This window comes from Sturnira hondurensis, unplaced genomic scaffold (assembly GCF_014824575.4).
Source record: "Sturnira hondurensis isolate 20B ecotype Veracruz unplaced genomic scaffold, ASM1482457v3 Scaffold0021354, whole genome shotgun sequence".
NCBI classification, from domain to species: domain Eukaryota; kingdom Metazoa; phylum Chordata; class Mammalia; order Chiroptera; family Phyllostomidae; genus Sturnira; species Sturnira hondurensis.
In genome coordinates, this window is record NW_028093985.1 from 2,064,694 (window position 1) to 2,082,382 (window position 17,689).

Here is a 17,689-nt window from a genome sequence, read left to right on the forward strand (position 1 = left end):
TTCTATGATGGGTTGGCTCTCAGCATTTCTCTTTTCTCATTTTTCCCTGTTTTTCTGCTATGGATCTGTCTGAAGACAAAAAGCAAGGATGCCAAAGACAAGGAGAAACTGAGTCGACATCAGTTTGTCCCTGGAACATTCTCTGGGGTTCTACAGTGTTTGGTTTGTGATAAAACGCTCCTGGGGAAAGAGTCGCTTCAGTGTTCCTGTAAGTTCTTGGGCCGTGTGTGTGTGTCGTCTTTGCCTCCACAGCCAGTGAGGTCCGTAAGAATAGGGTCATTGCTCAGCATGTTCTCGTGGACTTTTGTCTGGGGGGGCTGCACAACTTGCCAAGCACTGACACGTGGTGGTTCAAGTCAGAACTTTTCATCCACAACCCCCGCAGAACCCAGGCTTGTGCACCTCACTGCCAACTTAAAGTCTCCACATGGGTGTCTAGAAAGTTCTCAGATGTTACATGTCTAAATCGGAGCTCTGTCCTCCCCATCCCATGCCCACCTATAAGCCAACTTTCCTCTTTAATGATGTGCTCATCATTCCAGCCAGGCACTGCGGTCAAAAGTCTTGGAAGATTTCTGTGTGCCTCTTTCTCACATCCAACATCCAGTTCTGCAGCAGTCTTGTTGGCTCTGTCTTGGAAATACGGAGAAAAGCCAGCCGCTTCTCACTCCCGGCACTGTTATCATCCTCACCCAAAGCCAGTGTTTCAGTAGTTTGTAATTCGTTTCCCTTCCCTGTGCTTTTTCCCCGAGTCTGTTCTCAAAGCGTCGGCCTGAGTGAGCTTGCAAAGGCACGTGACCCTGTGTTCCAAAACCTCCAGGGGCTTCTTACCATCCCCCCCTCCTGAATAAAAGCTAGTGCTCTGCCAGTGGTTGTGAGGCCCCCACCACCTGTCCCCTTGTCTTTTCTCCCCCTTGCTCCCTCAGCTCTGGCCCTGGGAGTTCTTTGCTGTCCTTCAGACGTGTCAGGCATGCTCTTTCCATAGGCCCTTTGCTGGCTGTTCCTTCTGTCTGCAGTGCTCCCCGCCCCAGAGCTGTAAGGATCGCCCCTCCCCTCCTTCAGGTCCGCTCAGGTAATAGCTGCTCGGTCAGGCCTGTCCTGACCATCCTGTGCTTGCCCCATTCTGTCCCCCTTTCCTGCTCCCCGCCCCATGGCATTTAACACCATTAACTTACTGTACATTTTATGTATTGATTTTATTGTCTGTCTCCTTCACCAGACTGTACATTCTATGAGGCTTGGGGTTTTGTCTGTTGATTTTGTTCTCTGCTGTATCTCAGTGCCCAGACCAATGCCTTGTGCATAGCAGGGGCTTCGTAACTGTTTGTGGAGTGGAAGAATAATTCAGAGCAAAAGAATTCAGGCCCAGGCAGGTGAAATGCCTTCGATGGTATTTGTTGGTGGCCAGAATTGGGGGGCCAACTGGGGATGTGATGGGGGTACAAAGGGAAAAGAAGAGCAGGGGAAGGTTCCATGTAAACTTCTCTTTAAATTGATAGGAAATGATTCAGTTAAAATTGAACATATTGATAGTTGTACATCTCATGACAATACAACCCACATGTGGCATTAAAGGCACATTGCATTTTTCTTCTAACAGTTGACCCTGTCTTTAATAACACTAACTCTATGCGTGCTCGAACTTTGCTTTTCTTGGAGACTTGACTTCTCAAAGATTTGCTGTAAGCATCGTTATGGATCATTTCTGGCTAAATCCCTGCAACTGGGAGTTCCCCCAGTTCCATCTGTGACCTTCCTCTCCCCTCATTTTAAGACACACCCCTTCAGTGGGGTGTTCTCCACTCACGGCGCTAATGCCTGCCTCTGCCACTTCTTCCTTAACCATCTGCACTTTGGCCTCTGCCGTAACTACTTAAAAAAAAGCCCTAACTCTAACCCTCTATCTCTCACCTTCTACTTCAGTATTTCCAGTTGCCTAGAGAAGCTGAGCAGTCGTGTCATTTGTGGTACTTTGGAGAATATGGAAGAATCACAGGGATGACCAACCAGGATGGTCCCAGTCACTCTGGCTCAGTGTCCCTCTCTGTGGGCAGCATCACCCAGAGAGTTCGTGCCTCTCAGAGCAGTGCTGCCAAAACCCGCCTCCAAATGCATGTGCGAGAGGTTGCCCTTCTTGCCGCACTCACGGTACCTGCTCAGACCTTGGGCAACCATGGCTCCTCTTGCTTTTGGAGCCCCCATCGATGTTGTTTGGTTACTCGTGCGGTTCCTGTCTCCCTGGAACTGCTCTGGTGCAGATTGTAGTAGTTTGTCTCTCCAAGTATTTTCACTTAAATTGTATTCCAAATACACTTACCACGTCAGTCTTGTGACACACCACTTTCATCAGCCCACGTAGTCTTCAGCGCTTCTCTCGTTTGTGTTTACTGGACTGAGCCAGGCTCTTCAGGTGCATTTGCTTCTCCGTCTGTGTCCTGCTGACTGGTCCTCTGGTTAGTTCCCTTTTCCACATTAGAACCAGAGGGTGTGCGGGGCCTGCTGTCCTCGAGCGTGGCTTTTCCTGCCTCTGTTCCTTTGCTTAGATAACAGTCTCCCTTCTTTTCATTTTTCTTTTCTGCTTTAGTCCACATTTCTCCTTTTGGGGGGTCTTCCCTGACTGTGGGTCCTAAATCCCTGCCCATGATGTTAATGACCTACTTTTTCTATTCTGTTTCATACTGGGTTATGCACAGCCTTTTTTGCTTGCAACTACTAAAATAAACTTTAGATTCTTTAGGGACTATCATCATGCAGTTCTTTTACATCCCCTACAGCAGCTGTCATCAAGCTGGGCCCTTGGACACCATCTGTAGTTAAATATGTAATTAATAATATATAGTTAGATACTCACATGTAGTTAACAGCACAGGGAGTCGAGGGTCACTGAAAAGGAAAGTTCTGTAATACAGAATAGGTTGGTTTATACTGAGTTGGTCACGGAAGATGGAAATTGCTGAAAGTGCATAGGATATGTTTATTTTTTAAAGTAGCCATTAACTTTTTAAAAATGGAATAGAATTAATTCATAGAAGATACAGGTTTAAGGAAAACCTTAAAATTACCCCAAATTTTACCACTTAGAGAATATTGCTGTTAATGTTTTGAAGGAGTTCCTTCTAATAAAAAAAGCCAACTTGTTACCCTGTGTTTTATTTGATGATGCTATCATGTTTAATTTTCACTTAATATACATTTGAGTTTCTCCCAGTATAATGTTGCAATGAGAATTCTTTTGCATAAATAACTGTCCACATCTTTGATTATTGCTTTAGATTAAGTTCTAGAATCAGTGTGAATATACATTTGATTTTCTCTTTAAACCATAGTTTTTTGTAGAAGAAGTTTTAAGATTTACAGTTTGGGGGGCAGGAGAGTGTTTGGAGTTTTAAACTTCATATTTAAAAATAAATTATATTTTATTGTTTATGGTATTACAGTTGTCCCATTTTTCCCCCTTGGCCCCCTCCACTCAGCCCCTGCCACCTCTGATAACCCCACCCTGTTGTCCTTGCCCATGGGTCATGCGTGTGCACTCTTTGGCTAATCCCTTTGCTTTAAACTTGATATCAACATTAATTTTTTTTCACATTGGATAAGAGAACATGGCATGTCCCATCTCTGCTTATTTTAATAAATGGTCCTTTTTCAGGGATGTATTTTTGTTTCTAATTGTGAAAGTGAATATTTCTAATCTTAAAAACGTGATATGAAACAGAACATTATGTAAATATTCAAATTCCTGGTGTCTGTATTTTTTTTTGTTAAAGCTGGAGTTGCTAGTTTTTCACTGAAGTTGTATTTCTATGAGATTTTGTTTGTTTATAAATAGATTGCACTGCTTATATTTGGATGTTGCATTATTTGGTGCACTGAGCTCGCAGATCACACCTTCATTGCATGTTAACTTTCATCAACATAAAATTACCCTTATAATGCCATTAAATGCCTTTTGCACTGAATTTTACTTTGTTCATAATTAATATTCCTCTTGCTTTCCTTTTCTTTGTGTTTCCCTGAACTAATTCTTTGTTTACGATTTGGTGTGTTTTCAATTTAGGTTATAGGTACTTTGTAATGTAACTGAGAATGTTTGTTGTAAATGATTTTCTTCTAATTTACATTTAATTTTATAGCTATCATATTCTATAGTTCTATGCTATTTTCCTTGATGTCTGGTTTGGCTATTTGCTTTTCTCTCCTTTAGAGGTTGGGCAAGATGATATGCTCTTTTATTATCTATTAATAATAACTTTAAGGCTCTGTAAGGCTTGTACTTACATACTCTTCTGTTTCCCTTATAGTTACCCTTTTTTTCCCCTAGCCTCTGTCAGTGTACTAAATTAATCATTAAATTATTATTTTCATATTATATGTATAATAATTCAAAAGTAGCTTACTATTGCAAGAATAATTTGATATTTGTATTCAACTCTGTGTCTCTACTCATAATTTTAAGATATGGTTCTTTGTTTAGCTGGTTCTAGTGCTCATTTTTTTCTCCTTTTTTAAAAAAACTGATTTATTTCTGAACCCTTAATTTTTATTCTGCTCTTAATACCTTAATACCTTTTTAAAGAAGGTTATTGGAGTGGTCTGTTTTTTGAAACCTTGTGTATCTAAGGGTATATTTTGCCCTTCTCACACCAGAAAATCAATGTATCTGGGTATGTTTTTGGGCCAAAAGTTTTCCTCTTGATGCCGTCAAGCCTGGTCCGTTCTGTCTGAGCACTTAGTATTAGGGTAGAAAAGTCTGGGCCTGCCTGACCTATTCCTTTGTTGCTAGCCTGCTTTGTCTGCTTGAGGACTTTTAATTTTTTAATCATATGGATATCATTTTTATAGAATAGGTGTCATTTAATTATTTTTTTTCTAGGAAATAGCAAGATCTTTTGATCTGCTTTTGGGGGAGGAGGTTCTTTGTTAGCTTTAAAAATGTTCCTGTCAGTTGTCACTTTGACTATTGCTTCTGATCTAATTTTTCAGATTTTATCCTGGAAGAAGTGTGAGCTCTGTTATCTGTCTATTTTGTATGGCACCTTTTATTTTATAATTACACCCTTTTCTCCACATTCTGGAGGAAATCTTTCAAGTTTAATTTCAAAGTGCTGCTTTGATGTTTTTGTCACATCGATTCTTCACACTTGGGTTTAAGTTCTGCTTTTGACCTTTCTCCTTCCCTGTGGCCAGCCCTCTCTCATCTTGCAGAACTCGGTTTCCCTCTCATCTCATTGGCCTGTTCTCACATCCTTTGGTTCTGTCCTATGTGTATTTTGTGTCTCTTTGGGAGAATGCATTTAAAATACCTACATTTTTCTCTATTTCTGGATTTAATAGTATTCTGCAGCTCACCCTGCTGGTTTGTTTACAGTATAACTTTGTTCTGTGATAGCTCATAGATCCTTTTTTTCTTTATTTATTTGCTTGTTCAGGAATGAGAAGAGAGCTATCCAATTTCCATGTTTGCCAGCAGGACCAGTTTGTGGGTCAGCCTGGGCTCTGCTCCTGGGTCATTGAGGTGTTAGCCAAAAGTCCTCTGCAGACCTACAGGTGGGAGGGGGGTTGGGTTTAGCTCTGTGCACAGGGGCTTATGGGCTCCTTCCTTGCTTCCTTCCTTCCTTCCCTCCCTCCCTCCCTCCCCCCTCCCTCTTTTAAAAAATTGATTTGCAACATTGATTCATTGCCTCCATGTGCATCCCGTTCCAGGGACTGAACCCACAACCTAGGTGTGTGCCCTGACCAGGAATCAAACTCACAACCTTTTGGTGCTTGGACAGTGCTCCAACCAATTGAACCACTGGCTAGCTCAAGGGGCACTTCTTTTAGTTTGGCTTTGATGGACCTAAATGGGACTGTCGACTCCGGTGGAAGAATTCTTTCTAATGAGGCTTCTGATAAGCCAAAGATTCCTCCATTCACGCACAGCATGGGGCAGGGTGGTCCTGGTGAGTGGGAGGGGAATGAGGGCAAGAAGACGCAGCCTGCAGACAGCATTCCACATGGAGGGGCAGTTTTCTGTGACGACAACTTAGGTCTCTGAGCCAGTGGCAGAAAGGGGCAGGCCGAGTGTTCCCTTACTTCTCAGTGAGACCAGGCCACATGGTTTCATGAAGTAAAACACAAGCAAGCCGCTAACTCTTCCCTTTTAACTTGGCTACCTATACCAAGAATTTCAGTTGGAACCGGATATATATTTTTTCAGCAGAGTTGTGAGTTGTTCTTTCTTTCTACTTCCATAGGCATTTTGCCTGGGAGTGGCAGCTGCTGCCAGCCAGATGTCAGAAATCCTTACAATCCAGCATGTCGTAGTAAATGAGTTCGCAGGCAGACACAGAGGTGTACGTCATGCTTAATTCCAGGTGTCATCATTGATAGCTTCCTGTGCGAGAAGGGAGCAATGTCTCCAAGGAAATTTAACTATTAACAGTGTACTTGTGCTTGAGTGGTGGGGCTACATTTAATTTCATATCTTTTCTTTAATTTGTCTAAATATTTTTATGTGAATGCACTGTTTTTATAATGGCCAGTAGAAACCTTGATGTAGTCTTACTCATTCCTGAGTAACTTGAATAAGATGGGTGCTTTTCTCTCTTTTCCTTTTGTTCCAGACTGTAATGCAAATGTGCACAAAGGTTGTAAAGATGCCGTGCCTCTGTGTCCCAAGGTAACTTCTGTCATTTGTGAATATACATGTTTCTGTCTAACTTAGTTGTTTAGGTTGTTACTCCCCTGTTAGTGTCTAGATTTGTTTCTAAAACAATCACCGTAGCAATAAAATAACACCTGCTCTCAGTGTATAGTTATTCCCTGACCTGTGTGCTCTCAGAACCAGAGGGAGAGCGCCAGGCTGGCCACCTGTGTCATGCAGCATGGGTGGGTCAGCCTTTCTGTTGGAACCTACTTGGTTTATCAGTTCAACCCCCTCAGCTTATGTAAGTGAGGTCCAGAGCAGTAATGCTCAAACATCAGAAAACATCAGAATCACCTGCAGGACTTGTTAACACGCAGATTTCTGGGCTCCATTTCCAGAATTTCTGATCCGGTAGATCTGGGCAAGGCCCAAGAATCTGCATGTTTAACAAGCTCCTTGGAGACACTGCTGGTCCCGGGATTGTACTGGGAGGCTCACGGGACTGGAGGAGAGTTCTCTGTGTTTGGGGGTGGGCTGAGGGATGAAGGCATCTGCCCTTCTGTTCCTTTCCTTCCCACTCTAAAGACATGTGAGAAATGCATGTGAGTGGGCATGATGACCCTCAGCCGCAGCACACACTGCATCAAGTCACAGAAGGTCACAGAGCAGAGGGTAACGTCTCAATGCTCAGAGCTGTGTCCTCTAAGCAGGAGGAGGAGCCAGGAGTGGAGAGACACCAGCAGGGAAAGGCAGAGTGAGTAGGAGCTCCCCTTCAGCCAGCGTCTGGGCTCACAGGCTAGAGATTTCTGGTTCCTCCAGGCTTCCAATAAGCTGGGCCATTCATGAGACGTGTGTTTGGGAGACACACGTTTGTTGTGACTTGTGCATGTCATTATTACAACATTTTTCTCTGTTGAATTTAATGTCTTTTGCTTTGAATTCCTTTTTGAAATGAAATAGCAGTGAAAATGATGTAGATAAGAGTCCTATTCTGTGTACGGTGTGGGCATTCTTGTAATCCATTGGAGCTTTGATCTTATTTTATGTGTTTCTGACGTTCTTTACCAGAAATTCCAAGAGAAATATAACAAGAACAAACAGCAGACCATCCTTGGAAGTAAGTGATGTGGAAATCAAGAACTTTCTCAGTTTCATACATACCCCAGATTTTCCAATGTAAAATACCCCCTCCTCTTGTTTTCTCCTTTGCCCAATTGTTTCTTCTTTCGTAACGTATACTTGGTATAATTATTAGTTATGCAAAGCGGTCAGAAATGGCATAAACTTCTGTGGCAACCTAATAGCCCTGGTACTGTATTACTGTGTGATCTTTTTGTAAATTTTCAATTACAATTTACATTTATTATTATTCTCTGTTAGTTTCAGGTATACAGCATAGTAGTTATGATCTTTTATATTCAGGAGTACTATATGGAGGGGGTATTATGAATTTGCCTCAATTCCAGCATGTGATCCAGTATAATACATGTTACTGATTTAATGACCTTTTAGGGAAAAAAAGAAACACTACATGGAATGTACATTATTTTATGTTTTTCTAGCAGTAGCACATATTTATCCACACAAGTACATAGCACACACTTCTTAACAATAACAAAGTTGGAGGGAAAATCTTCAAGTTTGGAATCCATGGATCATCATTCCCTGTTGTCCATTTTCATGAGAACCTGGCACTAGTTGTGCTTGAGGCTCTGAGATCATTAGCTCCTCTGGAGTGGCAGTGGGTTTCAGGGCATGTCCAGGTTTTGTTTGCACATTGCTAGATTTTGTGGCTCTGTTTTTTCTTGAGTTACATGTGGCTGAAGTTAAAACATTTCTCAAGAACATAATTGCAGCCTCTGACAGGTCTTTACATTGCATGCAAGAACCAGTCCTGGTTCGAAATCCTTTGATTTGTCGTGAGAGATTTTGCAGTTTCTTCTGGGTCAAATTATGTTGTTTGCCTCGTGGCAGGCATTTTAAGTTTGTGGTCCTTTTCGTTCCAAAGCTGTAACAAAGTATGACCAGTGGTTTTGGAAGCACTTGGACTAGAGGACTATGAGGTGTGCGGACTCCTGGTGAGGGGGCTGGGCATGACGCTGCACATGACTGAGCTCATGCGGCGCCTACAAATGTGACCCCCCCGGCTCTGGCACCAGGAGTCCCTTTGACCTCAGTTGTAAGGTATTTCTCAGTTTCATCAGGTTAAACATGAAAATAAAAGCATTCTAGAATTAATAAAATTCCATTTACTGCCTGTCTTTACTTGGGAGTCATGAGAACACAGTTAAAGCATACACGTCGAATTCCTAGTAGTGTCATGGAGTTCCATGTAAGCATTTCCACATAATAGGACAGAAGGATTTTCTGGGAGTTACTGATAGTACACACCAAATGTAGATGCATTGATGCCCATCGGATTTTAGAGCTGGCCAAAGAGGTACCGAAGCACCATTTAGTTTTCAGTATGTGAGAGAGAGAGCCCAGCTTGGCTTGAAGGTTTTATTTGCCTGACATTCTTAGACCATAAGGAAACAGACTCCCCAGCATCATTCCAATCCATTGACATGCTCTGCGTGTGCGTGTGTGTGTTTATACACACAATATGCACTGTAGCTGTGGTGCTAATAACACGTTGCACCTGTGTGAAGCCAGCTGTAAGGAGTGCAAGCAGTGCTTTATGAGAAATCCATCCCAGTGTTTCCCGGTTCCATTTGCTTGTTTGTGTGTGTGTAACCCCAGCCACCCTCAGTCCCCAAGTGGACGTGCTGGAGTAGGCCTGCAGCCTGGCTCTCAGAAGAGGGTGTGGAATGAAGGGACGTTTGAAGCACGAGTTGGGATGTGGCAGGGAGACCGGCTTCAGGGTTGAGTGTGTGGTACACTAGAAGAGGCCATTTGAGTGTTCAGCTTTCTGGCTTGTAGGCGACTACCTGTACTTGCTGTGATTACTGCCATCTATGAAAACGCATGAAGCATCCATTCTGATTTCCAGATTCTTCGTTTAGAGACATCCCACTGCCTGGTCTCTCCTTGCACCCTTCTTCCTCCATGCCGATTGGATTGCCCCCCGGGAGGAAGGACGCTGTGGGGCAGGTCCATTCGTTGTCCAGAAGCGTTCCGGGTGCCACCTTGGACAGGTAAGGCTCAGCACTGTTTCACATCCTCACATCTCAGAGCCACTCGCTGTAGGCTAACTCTCCCCCTCCCCTCCCTCCAACTTCAGGAGGTCAGGGGCACCCTCGGAGGCTGAGACTGATGGGAACCCCTGGAGAAACAGGTCTCATTCTGATGAGCTTTTACAGTCCATGGGCTCGTCTCCCTCCACGGATTCCTTCTTAATGGAAGGTGAGAAAAAGATGTGCTTGCATGTACTTGTGTTTCCGTGAGCATTTGTCAAAAGGAAAGTTGTCTGAAGGATATAAGATCGAAAAATATTCTTTGTTCTTTTAAAAAGAATTCTGGTTCATTGTGTCTCTTTGGTATGGCTTCTTCTGATTTAAAAAAAAATGAAAATATAGCCCAATGAAGACTTCCATGGAGTGACCAAGGAAATACGATGTTTTTTAATGGCCACATGTCATAAGCATAATGAAGAGAATAACATGCACAATATGTTTGTTATTCTTTCAAAAAGCTTTATAGCTGCTAATGAATTGAAATAGGATTACATATTAAAAATATATATTTCAGTTAGTTAAAAGAGGACCTACTTGGAACTCTGAGATATTTATCCCCATCCATTGCCTCCTACTTCTAGGGGAATAAAAGCATTTTTAAAGAGCATATTCTGTAGGCTAGGACTTAATCTGGGGAATTGCTTGTTGTATCCAAGCTGTATCAATAAGTGGAAGAAACTGAATGAAAGGAGAACAGTGACAAGAGAAAGGAGTGAACTTTGCCCCACGAATGTCTTTTCTTTATTTTGCACTTAACCCTTTATATTTATTGTCGTATCATTTTTATTGCTCTGAGCTGGAATCATTCTCAGTAGTGCTTTTGGGAAAAATAGAATTTAGTTTTCCCAAAGGGTGTGTGTTGTGTGAGTGTGTGCGTGTTGTCAAATTCCATCAGAAAAGTCTGTACTCACATGTGACTTGAGTCCTCACTGTGCTTCCTGTTTATATTGAGGACAGCAAGCCAAGTACAGAGCAAATCAAGTGGACAAGCACAAAATTCAGATTTGAGTAAAGAGTGCAAATTAGCCCGGGGCAAAAGAAATCAGTGTGATTGAGATTCTGTAAGCACATTGTAGACTCTAAAGGTGACCAAAAGTAAAACTAAAACAGAGCAAGCCAAAACAAACAAACAAAAGAATCTTCAAATGTCTTTTTTTTTGGCATATACACAATCACTGTATCAATATCTGATTTTCTTTTGCTTCAATGAGTGCAGTCTTGGTTTTCAGATGTTTCAGCTTCATATCTTTCAGCTTTGGCTTAGTTGTTTTGATGTCCATAGGACGTTTACTTAGTGTGATGAATCCATAAACATGGGGACTTGTGTAGGTCTGTCTGTGTTTTACGTGTTACTCTACTTCGTACTTTTCTAAAAACACTTTAGATGTCATGGATTCTTCTCTGTGGAGTGACCTCAGCAGTGATGCCCAGGAGTTCGAAGCAGAATCTTGGAGTCTTGTGGTGGACCCCTCGTTTTGCAGTAGGCAGGACAAGGATGTCATCAAAAGACAGGATGTCATTTTTGGTAAGTTTTTCAGATATGCTCCTTGGAATGAAGCAGTGCCCTATAGAGGAAGAAACCTAGAATCTAAAACATTCAGACGTGGGTTCAAATCCCACTTCTGCCATTTTCTAGTGACTTGACCTCAGACAAGTTGTTTAATCCACCCGGACCTCAGTTTCTCCCTCTGTAAAGTGGGGATAATGATACTTGTGTTTAAAATGTTGTGAGAATGAAGTGAGGCACTGTATGTACCTGGTACGAAGCAGATTTTATTTCTTGTACCCTTTTTAAGTGTTCTTAGGTGTGACCTATACACTTCCAGCTCTGCCATTAAACAAGTCACAGTAAAGTTTCACATGGGTTAGTGTAGGATGGACGGGGCTGATGCATAAATGACCTGTAGGTGGTCGGCATACACCAGAGGGGGCAGCTCATGTAGACGGCAGCGGGGCTGGCAGCACCTGGGTCAGGAACGTGTGTGCCGGAAGCTGCACTCCTGCATGTGGAGTCAACTCCGGTGCCTGTTGCCACTTCGTGCTATGTGGGGTGGAGGCAGTCTGCATCCGGGGAAGTTCCATCATGCACTAGTTGGGAAAAAATGAAGTTTAAAAAATTTTCAAGTGCAAAGTAGATGTTAAATAGTGGTTCCAAGAAGACATCCTATTTGAAAGATAAGACTAGCTCTTAGGGGCCCTGGCTGGCATAGCTCAGTGGATTGTGCGCGGGCCTACGAACCATACTATCGCAGTTCGATTCCCAGTCAGGGCACATGCCTGGGTTGCAGGCCAGTTCCCAGCAGGGGTACACGAGAGGCAACCATAACATTGATATTTCTCTCCCTCTCTCCTTCCCTTCCCCTCTAAGGATTAATAAATATGATCTTTAAAAAAAAAGACTAGCTCTTAGTTTTAACATATCTTGTGTATAGACAGACCTTGGATATGTCCGGTTCTGTCCCCGACCCTCACAAAGAAAGCGTGTATCACAATGAAGTGACTCATGCTTTTTTTTTTTTTTTTGCGGGTGGAGAGTCATGCCTTCAATCTGTCATACATGCACAATAAAACAAGTATGCCTGAATGCAAATATGGCATTTTGGAAATTGAGATTTAATTCACGCACCATTAAGTTTCCCCCTTTATAGTGAATCGGATGGTTTTTAGTATACTCAAAAAGTTGTGCAGCCCTCAGATGCCGTCTAACTCCAGAGCATTTTTGTCACTCCGAGAAGAGAGCTGCATCCGCTAGCAGTCACTCCCGTCTCCCCTCCCTGCAGCCCCTGGCAACCGCGAAACAACTGTCTGTTTCTATGGCTCTGCTTGCTCCGGACGTGTTATGTACAAATGGCGTCATACACCGCCAGGTTCTTTGTGACTGACTGTTTTCGCTTAGCATCAGGTTTTCAAGTTTCTTTCATGCTGTAGTGTGTATCAGTCTCTGTTCTTTTTTATAGCTAAATATTTCTTCATGTAAATGTATCACATTCTGTTCATCCAGTCATTAGTTGATGGGTATTTGGGGCTGTTTCCACGTCGGGGGTCATGTGTTAACTTTGGAGGCACTGCCAGGCTATTTTCCAGAGCAGCCGTGCCATTTTACATACCCACGGGCAGTGTATGGGCTCTGACTCTCCACATCTTCACCTCACCGGCGCTTCCTCACTGTCCATCTTTTTAATACAGTTATCCTAGGGTGTGTGAAGTGGGGTCCCTCTTTGGTTTTTGTTGCATTTCCTTGATAGCTAGGACATAGTTATTGGCCACTAGTATATCTCTTTGACGAAAGACCTGTTCAGACATTTTGCCTGGTTTTTTTTTTGCCTATTTTTGAAGTGGGTTTCTGTTGTTGTTGTGAGGGTTCTTAATATATTCTGGACATAAGTCCCTTACTAGGTGTATGATTTGTAAGTATTTTCTCCCAGTCTATGGGCTGTCTTCTTACTTCGTTGAAGATGTCCCTTGATCACAAGACATTGTTTTCGCCTGGAGATAGTGGGATTTTAGACACAGATCCTGGAATAGGAAGGACCTACCTACCACTGTCTGCTTTGAGGAACTTTATTGTGTTTAATTCACCAAGTTAATTGTATTCCTACTCAATGCAAAAAATTAAAAAATAAAACAAACACACAAAAGCCCCACAAGGAAAACAGAAACACCCGAACAAACTAAGTTTTATTGTGTAGAACCCTCAAGGGAGAGTAAGACCTGGTTCCCGGCTGGAGCTGCACAGAGATGCCAGCTAGTTGTGTTGCGAGAATTCCCAGTGCATCGGGTTCTTCCGTACTGGGCTTAACTTATATGCATCCTCGTATCTGGAAAAAAACGTCAACTAGTTTAAGCTTACATTAATGTTTAATTGATGCTTTTATAGTGGGAGGAGGTTATGTTTAAACATTTCCTCTGTTTAATTTGTGCAACCTGTAGTGTTTAGCTACTGATGTAGGTCAGCAGGGATCGTTGTGTTTAAAAGCGTGTTTCTGCTCACGTTTCAGAGCTAATGCAAACAGAAATGCATCACATCCAGACCCTGCTCATCATGTCGGAGATCTTCAGGAAAGGCATGAAAGAGGAGCTGCAGCTCGACCACAGCACTGTGGATAAAATCTTCCCCTGTTTGGACGAGTTACTCGAGATTCATAGGCATTTCTTCTATAGCATGAAGGAGCGGAGGCAGGAGTCCTGTGCTGACAGCGACAGGAATTTTGTCATTAGCCGAATTGGAGATGTTCTGGTACAACAGGTAAGAGAGGTCCTCACCTCGAAAACCGAAAGGTGTGCAGGCTCTCTCTAGTGTTAAAGCTTATGGAGAACCGGAATTGATTTCTTTTTGATTGACAGATGGTTTGGATTGGTTTTCCTTAATTGATGTTGGTTTGCACAGCTGACACCCGAGAGCTTTCACTGGTCGTCAGCTGGCTCTGCTGTGTCACAGCCCGTAACTGGACCATCGCCCTGTCACTACAGAAACCAGCAGTCACAGCCAAAAAGAAATCCTCTTAAAAAAGTTCCACTTACATTTCTTATGGTGATGGCTCTCCGATAATGACTGCTCCCTGTGGGCAGTGATCGCCTTACCAACATCTGTGAGACAAACATGGGCTCCTTTCAGGAGTGGCGCAGACCTGTTATCATTGCGGCCCTGAGTCCATGCCTGGGAGACGGAGAGTTTTCCATGGGCTGAGTTTATTGAAACACCTACCCCCCATCTCTTCTTCTCTCTATCAGTTATCGTTGGCATCTTAGTTATTCATCTTTCTCTTTTATCTTGGCTAATGATTCCCTGCCTCTTGATCCGTTTGTGATGAGCTGATGGAGATCAAATTCCCGACTGAGAGCTGAGGCCGTGGACAGGATCAGGCAGCCAGGGTAAACGCCAGCCAGAGAGAGCGCCCTTCCTAAGGACCCCCAAGGGTCCCCATGTAACCTGTTCTTCAATCTGTATAAGTATTCACACTATAAACTGAAATGAAAAAGTTGCAGACACTAAAAAAGAATAAAATATATCAAATGTCTTTCATTTGACTATTTGATGATTGCATTAGTTCAGTATAGCATAATCATATTAGGTTGCTGTCTTCCCTTCGCCTCTTGATTACTTCCTTCTATTTTAGTTTGAAAGGTATTTGGGGAAGGGAAGTGATTGTGTTCAGAAGGTCCATGATGTTTGTTCTTTTTTTTGTAGTGTGAATAGTTTATTTGCTCATATGCCATGAAAAGACCAGAAAAATAACATGAGGTGCTTTTATAAAACATAATATTGCTAAGAAGTGGGCCCATTAATAGACAGAGCATACAGATATTATTGTCTATTTGTAGATTAATAAATAGGCAATTATCTTAACATACGTTCATCAGCATTGAGCTTTGGAAACCATGATGTTTATTCTTTATTTGCAAAAAATGTATAGAAATATATGAAAAGTGAATTTTCCGTTTAGTGTTTAGAAATGACTCCATTTATAAACCATCATTGCAATGTTATTTTCAGTTTTCAGAAGAAAATGCAAATAAAATGAAGAAAATATATGGAGAATTCTGTAGCCATCACAAAGAAGCTGTTAGCCTATTTAAAGAACTCCAGCAGAATAAGAAGTTTCAGAATTTTATTAAGGCAAGTATTTTCAAACTGTTGCACGGCGGTAAACCGGGGTGGGGCAACGGCTCGTGCTTAGTTCTTCTGTGAGCTAAGGAAGTTTCACTTCTAGGTCCTGGTGCTGTTTTTCAGGGGAAGGAGAAGGAGATACTAGTAGTTTGTGGCCAAAATGGAAAGTCCTTTCTTTCTGTATTAGTAAAACATTTCTTCCAAACTGTTTTCTTTTATACTTATATTTGTGAAGTCATGTCTTCCACATTTAGGAGCCCCTTTGTGATATCATGTGGAGCTATTTCATGCCCTGAAAAATTATAAATCAGAAGAATCAGTAAACATAGAGACAGGATCCTTCCGCCTGCATAGGATTAGTTTGAAGCAAATTCATGACTCATATTCGCCTGCATAGGATTAGTTTGAAGCAAATTCATGACTCATATTCTTTCATATGTATCTCTAAACAGTGTATCTCTTTAAAAATTATAACATTATCACACTTAGATGAGTTAACACTAATTCTTTAATATTTTCAACAGCTGGCCAGTATGCCAATTTCCCCAACTATTTCATAAAATTGAGTTATTTAAATCAGGATCTGTCCAAGGTTCACAATTATGTAAGGGGGTTATATCTTTTTAAATCTTTTAACTTAAATATTCTCTTTCCCTTTTTTGCATCTTACTTATTTTTTAAAGATATTTGTATTTTAGCATTTCATGGATTTAAAATTTTTTTAATCTACCATTTAAACAATTCTAACAGATTCACCTCCTTTCCCCACCTCACCACCCCCCACATACATGGATTGAAAATGTAAATAATGCTTTGAGATTTTTGAGAAGAAGTTGCCCTGATTAGAGGGAACTTTAAGTTCTATGATGAATAGTAACACGCAGAAAGGAAGAGGCATTGGAAAAATGCAGTTAACTGCCAACTCATACTCAAAATCTGACTTTGATTTCTAAGCATTTTCCGAAAGTTTTGCTGTTCATGAATCTACCACTTACAAGTGTTGGAATTTACTCAGTTTTGGAATTAACCACAAATACATCGGAGGGGTGTAAAACTTCTTGAAATCTTGGAAAGCTGGGTTACTGAACTCAGTGACAGGGTACAATGTCATGACCATGCGTCGCTTTGATTAATGATAGTGTGTGTTGTGTTGTGTCTGACTAGAGGGGTGTCGTCACAGATTCTTTGTATTACTAAACTCACTCCTATAAAGAAAATACACGTGGAGTTTGTGTATATAAAAAATGCATCTATGTTTTTAAAGCTCCGAAATAGTAATCTTTTGGCTCGACGCCGAGGAATCCCAGAGTGCATCCTGCTGGTGACGCAGCGCATCACGAAGTACCCCGTGCTGGTGGAGAGGATACTGCAGTACACGAAAGGTGAGTGGTGGCTTCTGGGGCAAACGTTTGCCTCTTCCGTTGGTTTGAAACGCACCTGAGCTGCAGTAAAGGGCTAGAAATGCTTGTGGCCTCTGATTCATAGAGATTTTCATTATGGAAAAACTGTTAAAGCCTTAGGAATTAAGATCTATTTTGAAAAGTTATCTTTTGTAATGGGGCTTGGCCAAGAGCCTGGAGTCCTCCAAGCAGCTCAGACCAGTCAGGCTTCTTCAAGACTTTGACCTTGCCTTTCCCTTCTATAGTTTCTTCATATCCAGACCTTCTTAATACCTCTTCATCCTTGTCTTCTTACTACCTCCCCAGCAGCCTGATGAAACACATGTGATCGATCCTATCAACAAATGTCAGCTCTCCAAAGCAATGAATTATTAGGCTGACAGTGCTTTATGAAGGAGCTGTTTTTTACCCTGCCAATTTATTAAGTTCCAGGGGGTAACATCTAGGCACCCTTTAAGGAGCCATTAGTGCACATGGCCATACTGTAAGCTCTCGGAGGGATGTAGAAGGCCCCTGTCTGATTCACAACCGGATCTTCAATGGCTGCTGTGGTGGCTGGTATAGAATAGCCCATCAATAAACACACACATATCACTGCAATGAATATAAAAATGTAAATAAAAATGCCTCTTCCTCAAGCTAGCTTATTGATCTCAAGTTCATTATCGTTGGGGGGTAGTGTGTTATGTTAACAAGGACTTGGGTTTGGAATTGTGTAAACTTGCACTGCTGCTGCATATATTTGTTTCTGCCGTTTATTAGTTGGACAAGTTAATTAAATGAGCCTCAGTTTTCCCTACAACCATGGAAGAATAATAATCCTTATCTTGTGGAATTGTGAGGATTAAGTGAGATTGTCTCAGAAAATGTCCGGTGC

At 42.0% G+C, this 17,689-nt stretch overlaps 1 protein-coding gene across 3 annotated transcripts in view; it reads left to right on the forward strand.

The window, feature by feature from the left end:
- ARHGEF28 (Rho guanine nucleotide exchange factor 28) overlaps window positions 1–17,689 on the forward strand; it is a 281,452-nt gene that overhangs the window by 203,222 nt on the left and 60,541 nt on the right. For all 3 annotated transcript variants that reach the window (XM_037032058.1, XM_037032059.1, XM_037032060.1), the window contains 9 exons: window positions 76–208; window positions 6,606–6,661; window positions 7,697–7,745; window positions 9,621–9,765; window positions 9,852–9,973; window positions 11,189–11,329; window positions 13,803–14,050; window positions 15,299–15,421; window positions 16,677–16,794. In XM_037032058.1, the coding sequence (XP_036887953.1) occupies window positions 76–208; window positions 6,606–6,661; window positions 7,697–7,745; window positions 9,621–9,765; window positions 9,852–9,973; window positions 11,189–11,329; window positions 13,803–14,050; window positions 15,299–15,421; window positions 16,677–16,794 (1,135 nt within the window). The remainder of the gene's footprint in view (window positions 1–75; window positions 209–6,605; window positions 6,662–7,696; window positions 7,746–9,620; window positions 9,766–9,851; window positions 9,974–11,188; window positions 11,330–13,802; window positions 14,051–15,298; window positions 15,422–16,676; window positions 16,795–17,689) is intronic.